Consider the following 12664-nt stretch of genomic DNA (forward strand, 5'->3'; position numbering starts at 1 on the left):
AAAAAAAAAAAAAAAAAATTATTTCAACAGCACGGACTCTTTAAACATTAACAGAGGATTGTCCAGTTGTGGCAATAATTTACATGTATTGGGCCGGGCGCGGTGGCTCAAGCCTGTAATCCCAGCACTTTGGGAGGCCGAGACGGGCGGATCATGAGGTCAGGAGATCGAGACCATCCTGGCTAACACAGTGAAACCCCGTCTCTACTGAAAAAATACAAAAAAACTAGCCGGGCGAGGTGGCGGGCGCCTGTAGTCCCAGCTACTCGGGAGGCTGAGGCAGGAGAATGGCGTAAACCCGGGAGGTAGAGCTTGCAGTGAGCTGAGATCCGGCCACTGCACTTCAGCCTGGGCGACAGAGAGAGACTCCGTCTCAAAAAAACAACAACAATAAAAAAAATTTACATGTATTTTTCCCTAGTTCCTCCCAGGGGCACATTCAGGGCCCAGAGGCCACTGTCATCAGGCGAGACTGTGCCCTGACCCTCAGCTTCAAGGTCCCGGGAGGGCACACCTTAGGGGAGAGTGGCTCTCTGGGCCCTCCTCCACCCTGAGTCCCTGGTCCTAGCCCCACATGGGCCCTCTTGCTCAGTCAGGGGCATGCAAGGCTGGTTCTCCCTGCTGCTACCCTGTATCTATTAATAAAATTTCAGTCTGTTGAAAAATGCTGAGGTGAGCAGGTGAGCCGGCTCCTTAGATCAGGGAACCACACATCCAAGGAGCCCCGGGTAGCCCCCGATGACTCCCAGAATACGAACTAAAGGAGCTCCAGGTAAGGACAGATGCAGAAACATTAAGAATCCTTGAAATTTTCCCAACTGGACATATCCTGATCAAGTGAAGTCAACGCAAAATCTACCTATCTCAAAGAAAGAGTGCCAAGGGCAATGTGAGACGTGCAACCCTTGGCGGAGGCCACACAGGGGCCCCTCTGGTGGCCCTAAAATGTGGGAGCTGTCCTCCACCCAGCATGTGTGAGCAAAATGGTTCTGAAGTGTCTCTAATTCATGTTCTTGAGATAATCTAACAGCAATTACTATTCTATAGAGTTAAAATTGCTTTAAAAACCCCTTGTCACCTTTGCTTGTACTGTATATAAAGTATTCCCATTTTCTTAATGCTTCACAATCTTTGCTCTGAATTTACCACACTGTAGTTTTGTTTTGTTTTGTTTTGTTTTTGAGATGGAGTTTCACTCTTGTTGCCCAGGCTGGAGTGCAGTAGTGTGATCTCGGCTCAGTGCAACCTCTGCCTCCTGGGTTCAAATGATTCTCCTGCCTCAGACTCCTGAATAGCTGGGATTACAGGTGTGCACCACCACGCCTGGCTAGTTTTTGTATTTTTAGTAGAGACGAGGTTTCAGCATGTTGGCCAGTCTGGTTTTGAACTCCTGATCTCAGGTGACCCACCCGCCGAGGCCTCCAAAAGTGCTGGGATTACAGGTGTGAGCCACTGCGCCCGACCATACACCGTAGCTTTTGACTGCTTGCTTCTGACTTCCAAAAAATGGCGTACGGCTTTTTGCTGTGGTTTTTGTTTTTCTGGCTATACACATGACTCTCATGAACTGGGAAAACGTGAGGCTTTGGCTATGCAGGGAAGGGGACCCAGGCACGCAGCCCTGAGGACTTCACAGACTCCCGGCCGGGCCCGGCCGCCCCTACCTCGCTCCTCAGGAGAGTCTGGACGCTGCATTTGTGAGGGCAGGATACCAGCACGCAGGGACAGTCGGTGTCCTCATGTTTCTACAGAGAGAGAAAGTACTGTCAACTTTAAACATACCATCTGTCTTCCTTCAGTCCCGCTGCGATCCCCACGGGGCCCCCAGGAATGGCTCTGCTCACCATCACTGTCCCCTAAGTTACGGCACTCACATTACGTACGGCTGAGTCATTACTGTCACAGAGTGTGAGTGTCCCAGGACATCACAGGTATCTCCAAAGATCTGGTCAGATCTGACCAGTGAGGGCGGTTTGCCTCAGAACAGTCTGCTGGTGGGGGCTTCGCCACAAGGGCTTCCCCTTAGCAGGTCTCCTCTGTGCCAGAGCTGCTTCTGGTTCACACAGCCCCTAACGTGCAATGCTCAGGGAGGCATGGCCACTCACACAGCACTCACAGCACAGGTGGACAGCGGAGCTGGGGACACAGCTGGTGTCTGCCTCTGCTGGTTGAGAGACGGAGGGTTTCCCTTGGCCTCTCAGTTTGGAGTCTGGAAATAATGCTTCCCAAGTACGTGAGAGCAGCGTGACCTACTGAGTATTTACATTACTCACCTAGAACCTTAATCTAGATTATCTTTAGTCCATAGAAAATTGGGGTAAGTTGTGGGTTAGGCCTTCTCTAATAGCACACACTTCATGTTTGCTGAGGCTGGATGATGGTGACTGTGAAGCCCAATCCCACGGGCACCTGCTGGGTGCCTGTCCACGAGCAGAGCAAGGGCAAGGACTCCCCACAAGGACATCAACTGCAGGGCCCTGGGGAGAGACTCATGAGGCAGAGCCAGAGACGGAGCCATGCTGAACAGTCCCTGCTGAGCAGGAAGACTGTGGCAGCGGTTTCCCAGTGGCCACGGGATGCCTCAATCCTCCCCCCACCCATCTTTTCAGGTCCTCTTTTGGCCTTCAGTTATGTTGCTGTTCCACTGAAGGAACTGGGGAGGCATTTGCTGAGAGCCAGAGTCTGATGGCGGGTCTGAGGGCCGAGGAGGGCAGCAGCCCACCCGAGGGAAGCTCGTCCACAAAACATAGCTGCTCCTCTCCCCCAGGAGCTTGCTTTCCTCGGCAGGTTTCTAAGGCCCAACTCTGCAGGCACCCACGGTGGTTCTGTGGCAGAATAGGGATGGGGCTCAGGGCAGGGAGGCTGAGGAAGGAGGGGCGGAGGGCAGCACTGTGGCCAGGGAAGAGGAGGCCAATCAATATCTGTGTTTAACTTCCAACAAGCCCACACCAATCTACACTCCCAGTATCGTGGGGATGCATGTTTCCACACCCTTGCCAATTCTATCGCACAATCTTTGGCAATCTGATAGGTACAAAAACGGGGTAAGTGGGACCTGCAATTCTTCAGTAATGTGTGGTTAAGCACATTATATATATGTGTGTGTGTGTGTGTTTTTTTCCAAGACGGAGTCTCACTCTGTTGCCCAAAGTTGAAGTGCAGTGGCGTGATCTCGTCTCACAGCAACTTCCGCCTCTTGGGTTCAAGCAATTATCCTACCTCAGCCTCCGGAGGAGCTGGGACTACAGGCACACGTCACCATACCCAGCTAATTTTTTGTATTTTTAGTAGAGGAGGGGTTTCACCATGTTGGCCAGTTGGCCCGGCTGGTCTTGAACTCCTGACCTCAAATGATCCACCCACCTTGGCCTCCCAAAGTGCTGGGATTACAGGTGTGAGCCACTGAGCCCAGTCTTAAGCATATTTTTGATATTAATCATTTCTATTTCTTTTCCTGTGAACTGCCTTTTCACAGCTTTTGACCACTACAGTGAGTTGAATAATGTCCTCCAAAATTCATGTCTATCTGGAACCTCAGAATGTGACTTTATTTGAAAATAAGATTTCTGAAGATGTCGTCAGTTAAGACAAAGACACCCTGGCATTGGGCAGATCCTAACTATAAAGAGTGCCACCCTTAAAAGAGGTGAGCACAGGCACTAGGAACACGGCCACGTGAACATGGGGGCAGAGGTTGGAGTGGTGCAGCCATGAGCCAAGGAAGGCCAAGGACTGCTGGTGGCTCCAGAAACTGAGAGGGGCAGGAAAGCCTTCTTCCCTACAGTTGTCAGAGACGGCAGGGCCTTGGTTTTGCATTTCCAGATCCAGAACTATGACAGGATAAATTTGTTTTTGCAAGCCATCAACTTGGGATTACTTTGTTACAGCAGCCAAAGGAAAATAACACATACATTAAAAAAAAAAAAAAACCTGAATCTTCTGATTTTTTTCATTTGCCTATAAATGAAATCAGTCCTATCTATGAAGTTAAATATAATTCTGATACACACAAGCACGTATGTGCACACATATGAGTTGAAAAGCACAGGCCGGGTGCGGTAGTCCAGCACTTTGGGAGGCCAAGGCAGGCGGATTACCTGGGGGCAGGAGTTTGAAACCAGCCTGGCAAACATGGTGAAATCCCGTCGCTACTGAAAACACAAAAATTAGCTGGGCGTGGTGGCAGGCACCTGTAATTCCAGCTACCTCTGAGGCTGAGGCAGAAGATTTGCTTGAACCTGGGAGGCAAAGGTTACAGTGAGCCGAGATCATGCCACCGCACTCCAGCCTGGGCAACAGAGTGAGACACTGTCTCAAAAAAGGAAAACAAAAAAAAAAAAAAGCATAACTACATAGTGAACAACACCCATGAAGCCAACACCCAGGTCCAAGAGCATGACTGATAACATCCACCTACCTGCATCTACCTCTCCCATGTCACCCTCATCCTCCCACAAGGAGTACCCATTAAAACCACAACCCTGAATTTTGTATTTCTGCTTCTAAAAAGGTTTCACTATACATATGTGTGCCAAATGAAACACTGTTTCATTCTGATTGTTTTTGAATTTTGTTAACACGGACTTCTATCATAGGAGTCTTCGGGACTTGGCTCAGTATTACACTTCTTAGACTAATCTGCCTATTGCAAATAACTGCAGGCCCCTAACTTTCACTACTGCATGACACATCTCCCTGTCGTATAATAACACTGTAATACAACTTCCACCTGCTGATGGGTGCTCCAGCTATTTCCAGATTTCTGCTGCTCTGGTCACACCTGGCCACATTTCCTGGTGTGTGTGTTTCTCCTACACATCCAGGAGAAGAACTGCTGGTTAACTGAGTGCCTGAATGTCCGACCTAGTAGGATACTGGCAATTGATTTCCACAGTGGTCAAACCCACAGACTTCCACCACGTGCACTCTCCCATAGGGCGAGATCTTTATCACCCTGATCTTCACAAGTTAACACAACTGTTTAAAGAACGATGGTCCAGAATCTCTAGACTAAATCTAGAAGGTTTGTTTCCCGACACTTTAAATTATGCTAACCTATACATTTAAAAAGTCATAATAAAACTTGAAAATAGCTGGCATACTGTATATACCATAGTTTAAATGTAGAAAAGAAATCCTTCTATGAACTGCAATGGTCCAGGGGTTTGACGCATCCTCAGCACATTTTACCAACATCTGATGTGACACATCACAAAACCTAGGGAGTGTAGGAGAATTCGAATGACCTGGGCTTCAGGTCTCCTGTTCTTCCTAGACCTGTTCTTCCTAGAAATAAGAGACCTGTTCTTCCTAGAAATAAACTCAGTGAAGGCCTGAGGGGATGAGATTAAGGGTGTTCAAATTGGAAAAAACACAAAATATGTGGGAATCAAATCACACCACTGAAAAGAGAGGTGGCCTAGGGCAAGTCACAGAACCAGGCCTGGAGCAAAGGCAGCAAACCAGCGACTGCTCTCCCGTTGTGGGGCTGAGAGGCAAGGGCAGACGCACTGGCAGGACCCCAGACACCCGTGCTTGCTGAAATGACTGCAGGCCCTGAGAGAAGCTGACACACACCTTAAAATGCACTCTACTATCAACACTGCTCAAATGGTGTTCAACTTGTTTCATCTCAAGTATGTAGTGCAATTTATAAGGAATATTTATTTGCACAACTCAGGCCCCAAACTTGCTCATTATCATTCTGTGCTTTCCATCTATTCTCTTTCTCCCTTGTCTTTAGTTGACAAATTCAAGGCCCAGATCAAATGAAAGGCAACCTCCTCACTAAAGCCTTCCTTGACACTCAGGCTAAGCTACTCTAACTGGTCCTTCCTTGTTGGCATGTTATTAATATTACAGTCCCAGTACTTCCCATACTAACATGAATGAAACTGTGCATCTGGCTGTCTCTGTCATCAGAATGCAAACTGAAGGAGAAAGTGCAATTTATTCTCCTGTGTGTCCTGAGCAACCAGGGCAGGGTCTGGCGCCGTTTTGTGAATCTATATGCTTGTGCTTAAAACCTGACCTGTTACAGCCTCATCCGGTGTTCAGAGTCAGTTACTTATATGGTGTTTAAAGGACATACGCTACGATTCCTTCTTAAACGAAAATCAGTTGTTGGATTCTATTCTGCAAATAAAGGTAACTGATTTTGGCAAGAAACAAAGTATAACTTTGATAGCTATATATTTATTTTAAGTTCCAGGGTACATGTGCAAGATGTGCGGGTTTGTTACACAGGTCAGTGTGTGCCGTGGTGGTTTGCTGCACAGATCAACCCATCACCTAGGTATGAAGTCCACCATCCGTCAGCTATTCTTCCTGATGCTCTCCCTCTCCCAAGCCCACAGGCCCCAGCGTGTGTTCATCCCCCGAATGTGTCTATGTGTTCTCATTGTTCAGATCCTTCTTATAAGTGAGAACATGTGGTGTTTGTTTCTCTGTTCCTGTGTTAGTTTGCTAAGGATAACGTCTTCTAGCTCCATCCATGTCCCTGCAAAGTAGATGATCTCCTTCCTTTTTTGTTGTTGTTGTAGAGACGGAGTCTTGCTCTGTCACCCGGGATGAAGTGCAGTGGCGCAATCTCAGCTCACTGCAACCACCACTTCCCGGGTTCAAGTGATTCTCCTGTCTCAGCCTCCTGAGTAGCTGGGATTACAGGCATGTGTTACCACGCCCAGCTAATTTTTGTATTTTTAGTAGAGATGGGGTTTTACCATGTTGGCCAGGCTGGTCTTGAACTCCTGACCTCAGGTGATCTACCCGCCTCGGCCTCCCAAAAGTGCTGGGATTACAGGTGTGAGTCATTGTGCCTGGTGGAACTCCTTTTTTGTTTTTTTTTTAGACAGAGTATTGCTCTTGTTGCCAAGCTGGAGTGCATAATCTTGGCTCATTGAAACTTCCGCCTCCTGAGTTCAAACGATTCTCCTGCCTCAGCCTCCCAAGTAGCTGGGATTACAGGCATCTGCCACCACACCCAGCTCTTTCTTTTTTTTGAGACAGAGTCTCGCTCTGTCACCCAGGCTGGAGTACAGTGGCACGATCTCAGCTCACTGCAAGCTCCGCCTCCTGGGTTCACACCATTCTCCTGCCTCAGCCTCCCGAGTAGCTGGGACTACAGGTACTTGCCACCACGCCTGGCTAATTTTTTGTATTTTGTTTAGTAGAGACGGGGTTTCACTAAACCAGGATGTGTGCCATGGTTAGCCAGGATGGTCTCGATCTCCTGACCCGGTGATCCTCCCGCCTCGGCCTCCCAAAGTGTTGGGATTACAGGCATGAGCCACTGTGCCCGGCCTCGTTTTGTTTTTTTTAATAGAGATAGGGTTTCTCCATTTTGGTCAGGCTGGTCTCCAACTTCCAACCTCAGGTGATTCACCCACCTTGGCCTCCCAAAGTGCTTCGATTACAGGCGTGAGCCACCGTGCCCAGCCGATCTCCTTCTTTTTATGGATACATAGTATTCCATGATATATATGTACCACATTTTCTTAATCCAGTCTATCACTGATGGGCATTTAGGTTGATTCCATGTCTTTGCTATTGTGAATACTGCTTCAATGAACATACATGTTCATGTATCCTTATAATAGAATGATTTATATTTCTTTGGGTATAAACCCAGTAATGGGATTGCTGGGTCAAATGGTATTTCTGCCTCCAGATCTTTGAGGAATCGCCACACTGTCTTCCACAACGATTGAACTAATTTACACTCCCACCAACAGTGTAAAAGCGTTCCTTTTTTCTGCAACCTCGCCAGCACCTGTTGTTTTTTGACTTTTTAATAACTGCCATTCTGACTGGCATGAGATAGCAATATATTAACATATGCAAAGCCTGGAGTCTTGTTCATTAGGCATATGTCTCATTCACTGAAATTTAACAACTGGAGGAATTATTATTTTCGTTCTAGAGATGGGGTCTCACTTTGTTGCCCAGGCTGGTCTTGAACTCCTGGCCTCAAGCAATCCTCCTGCTTTGGCCTTCCAGAGTCCTGGGATTATAGGCATGAGCCATCATGCACAGCCTGGAGGAATTACTTGACTATGAAAAAACACTATTGCTATTTTCCAAAGGGGAGGGCACAGTTCTTAAAAGTTCTTTTTTTGTGAGATAGGGTCTCACTCTGTCACCCAGGCTGAGTGCAGTGGTGCGATTATGGCTCACTATCAGTCTCAACCTCCCTGGCTCAAGTAATCTTCCTACCTCAGCCTCCCGAGTAGCTAGAACTACAGGTATGCTTTAGCACACCCACTAAATTTTTATTTTTTATAGAGGCAGAGTCTTCCTACGTTGCCCATGCTGGTCTCCAATTCCAAAGCTCAAGTGATCCTCCTGCTTCTGTCTCCCAAAGTGCTGGGCACACAGGTGTGAGCTACCACACCCGGCCTCAGGAGTTCTTAATAACTGGAAACATCTGAAGTACCACACAAGAAAAAACGTTCACAATGGAAGAAAGACACGGACACAGGAAAATTACAGAAAGCAAGGCAAATTCAGCGATTATAAAGTATTTAGTTGGTGCAAAAGTAATTGCCGTTCTTGTCATTAAAAGCGTTCTTGTCATTACTTTTAATGACGAAAACTGCAATTACTTTTGCACCAACCTAAGAGGACTACATCTCATTTCATAGAGAAAAGCATAGGAAAGTCTCCCTAATTTTGGTCATTGGAGCTCCACAGCTGGGTGCAATGGCTCACGCCTATAATCCCAGCACTTTGGGAGGCCAAGATGGGCAGATGGCTTAAGCCCAGGAGCTTGAGACCAGCCTGGGCAATGTGGCAAGACCCTGTCTCTACAAAAAATAAAAAAAAATAGCCAGGCATGGTAGCACGCACCTGTAGTTCTTGAGATGGGAGGATCACTTGAACCTGGGAGGCAGAGGCTGCAGTGAGCTGAGATTGTGTCACCGCATTCCAGGCCTGGATGACAGAGTGAGACTCTGTCTCAAACAAAACAAAACAAACTATTCCACAATATCCACCAGGAACTGGATGATGGCCCATGCCCTGGCTGAGCTGCTCTGGTGCCCCTCTTCAGTCATTTCGTGGCCAAGCCCATCCCAGCCTCTTGGCAGCCTCTGAGGGAGTGCCCAGGCCCCCACGGGCTCTGTCCTCGTCTCCACTCACTCCATGATCCTGTGAACCACCAAACTCACCCACATCCGCAGCCTACACGGCTCCATTCCCCATTCTCTCCCAAGTCCGTCACCCTCTACTCACTGGGCACCCCCTCAGCGGGACACCTAGGTTCTCCACACGCACTGGGCGTCACTTTTACCTCACATCCCACCTGCTAGCCAATCCTACCACCTCACCCTCAGGCGCACCCCGGTACAACCTCCCCCAACCCCAGCAACACCAGGCCTTGCCCGGGCCCTCTCACCCCCCAGCTCTGGGCTGCCCAGTGGCTTTCCTTCCCCTCTGGCTGCCCCACTGTCCTCACACCCGGCCTGTGTTCCACACAGCTCCTCAACCCCACAGCCCTGCCAGGTGCTGCTTAGGGTCCACACGCTCCCTCACTGTCCCTTGACTGCCTCAGAGAAGCCAGTGCTGTTCACCTCTTTTCCCCTGATGCTACCTGATTTTGATTCATGGAACTTGATCACTACCTGATGTTACATATTTGTTTGTATTTTTTCCCACTAGAGGAGCCTCACCACTGAGTCCCCAGCTCCTGGAATACAGCCCGGCACACAGTAGGTACCCAATAGGTGTCTGTTCAACAAATGGATTGTTTTTGAAGTGTCCTCCACCCCCAACATCTCTGCTTTCCTCTTTAATTCACCCACTCACCCACAGACACACCCCCCCATTCACACCCCCACACTCACCGATACACTCACCCCCACACACTCACCCACATTCACACACTCTCACCCCCACGGAAACACACAATGCAAAACTGTGCCAAAGTAACTGAAGTATGAGAAGCTCCCTCCAAGATAAACAGCTGCATTTCAATGCTGTAGGACAAATTAGCCTGTTGTAAGTGATGGTTATGTCACAGAGCTGTAAAATCAGGCAATCTATCAACATTTTGAGGCAATTCCCTAGGACAAGTTAAAAATTTTACCTTTTTTGAATATTCATTTTTTAACACACTAAAATGACAGTCAATCAAGGCAATGGAACATGTTAACTACATACATCAAAATAGGCAAAACAAAGCTTAATTCTGAAATAAAGTCAGATAAAAAGTGCTATTTATTCCTATCTTTTCTCTTTATTCCTATTAGAATAGTCATTAAGAAGCTGTACAGTGGAAGAAGTATATAGGAATTGAGCAGACGGCCTGTGGAGCGGATTATCTATGAGTTGAGGGAGGGCCTGTAGAATGGATTATCTATGAGCTGAGCAGAAGGCCTGTGCAATGGATTATCTATGAACTGAGTGGAAGGCCTGTGAAACAGATTATCTATGAGCTGAATGGAAGAACTGTGGAATGGATTGTCTATGAATTGAGCAGAAGGCCTGTGCAATGGATTATCTATAAGTTGAGGGAAGGCCTGTGGAACGGATTATCTATGAGCTGAGGGAGGGTCTGTGGAACGGCTTATCTAGGAACTGAGCGGTAGGCCTGTGGAACGGATTATCGATGAGTTGAGGGAAGGCCTGTGGAGCAGATTATCTATGAGCTGAGCGGAAGGCCTGTGGAACGTATCATATAGGAACTGAGCAAAAGGCCTGTGGAATGGGAGGACCCGCACCTGCAGCGCAATCATCGGAACCTGACTCTTGCAGTGGCTGCACGTGGCTTCACGGTATTTACACGCCTTTTCCACATGGTCTCGCAGGTCTTTCCTCAAGACCTTTTCTTTGCAGTCAGCACGTACACATGGAAGTTCTTCAAAATGGCAATCATTTTTTAAATGCACCTGAAAGACAGACCATTCAATGTTCTTAATTCGGAAAAAATCCTAAATCTGAAATACCAAATTCTAATCTCTATGCAATGAAACCATAAAGAAATGTTCTAATCTCCTGTTAGACCAGTTTTTCACAGCAAAGACAAATATGCCGGCCGGACGCGGTGGCTCAAGCCTGTAATCCCAGCACTTTGGGAGGCCGAGACGGGTGGATCACGAGGTCAGGAGATCGAGACCGTCCTGGCTAACACAGTGAAACCCCGTCTCTACTAAAAAATACAAAAAACTAGCCGGGCGAGGTGGCGGGCGCCTGTAGTCCCAGCTACTTGGGAGGCTGAGGCAGGAGAATGGCGTGAACCTGGGAGGCGGAGCTTGCAGTGAGCTGAGATCCGGCCGCTGCATTCCAGCCTGGGCGACAGAGTAAGACTCTGTCTCAAAAAAAAAAAAAAAAAAAAAAAAAGGCCAGGCATGGTGGCTCAGCCACCATATAATCCCAGCACTTTGGGAGGCCGAGATGGGCGGATCACGAGGTCAGGAGATCGAGACCATCCTGGCTAACACGGTGAAACCCCCTCTCTACTAAAAAAAAAAATACAAAAAAACTAGCCAGGCACAGTGGCGGGCGCCTGTAGTCCCAGCTACTCAGGAGGCTGAGGCAGGAGAATGGCGTGAACCCGGGAAGCGGAGCTTGCAGTGAGCGGAGATGGCGCCACTGCACTCCAGCCTGGGCGATAGAGTGAGACTCCGTCTCAAAAAAAAAAAAAACAAATATGCCAAGAGACACTGAATTTCATATTCTACTTCATGATTACTCAAACTATATTGTTGTTGAAGAATTAGGTCAACTCTGCTTCCAGGAAAAATGAGTATCTGCTAAGAACTTTGCTTTATTCCAGTTCAAATAATTTTCTAAGCTAAAATATGGTACTAATTAAAAAAATAAGGAGTTACGTAGAATTTCATGGTGAAAAAAGGTTTTAATGGGCCTTCCAAAATTAAAATCCAATTCAGATTTTCTCTATTCTAAGTAGGGTGGGAGTGTTTAAAAACCAGTTGACAATTCTGCCAATGATGTCATAAAAATAACAACTTATATCAAGTGGTTCTGACTGCTTTCCTATTTGGCTGTGTTTTGAAAAACTAATGTCAACATGGTCTTAAAGTGCCACATCCTACTGACCACTTAATCAGCTGGACGTAAGGGACTCGAATTCCTTCATGTAAAAGCTACTCACCAGCAGATGTCCCAGCGTTAACTGCTCTGCACAACCTCTGCTTTCATTCCGACAATAGATCTGAAGAGCCAGAATTTCTCTCTTGCAGCAATTATCCTTAAACACCTGAAAATGAAAGGTCATTATTTTGGAGGATTAATATTTCTTAATCTCCACATGCTGCTACTCTGGACAAGGCAAAACCACTTTAAAAAAAAAAAAAAGAAAGAAAGAAAAAGAAAAAAAAAACGAGAGCAACTCTTAAGTGAACTTCAGAAAGCATTAAGGACCATCTTGATTTCTAGAAGTAGACTGAAGAAGCTGCCCCCACTAAGAGACACAATTTAAATAACATTAACTGTTATCTTTTATTAGTTAAGTCAAAAGAAAATGAATTAGACTTAATAATTAAAGATCACTCTGCAGCATCTAAACATCTTCTATTAACTTTGACATAATCTCAGGATGAGGGCAGAGGAGGACCAGGTTCACATTCAGACTCTGGGGACTCCCAGGAGCCCGCACTGAGCAGCTGGCCATGACGGTGTGGCTGCCACCAGAGGACAAGAGCAG

At 47.2% G+C, this 12664-nt stretch overlaps 1 protein-coding gene across 7 annotated transcripts in view; it reads right to left on the reverse strand.

Annotated features, from left to right (window-relative positions):
- The window catches only part of TRAF3 (TNF receptor associated factor 3), a 131086-nt gene that overhangs the window by 21594 nt on the left and 96828 nt on the right, over positions 1-12664 (reverse strand). For all 7 annotated transcript variants that reach the window (XM_026455224.1, XM_026455236.1, XM_026455234.1 and 4 more), the window contains 3 exons: positions 12113-12217; positions 10719-10886; positions 1665-1745 (listed from right to left, as the gene is read on the reverse strand). In XM_026455224.1, the coding sequence (XP_026311009.1) occupies positions 1665-1745; positions 10719-10886; positions 12113-12217 (354 nt within the window). The remainder of the gene's footprint in view (positions 1-1664; positions 1746-10718; positions 10887-12112; positions 12218-12664) is intronic.

This window comes from Piliocolobus tephrosceles, chromosome 6, assembly GCF_002776525.5.
Source record: "Piliocolobus tephrosceles isolate RC106 chromosome 6, ASM277652v3, whole genome shotgun sequence".
Lineage (NCBI taxonomy): Eukaryota > Metazoa > Chordata > Mammalia > Primates > Cercopithecidae > Piliocolobus > Piliocolobus tephrosceles.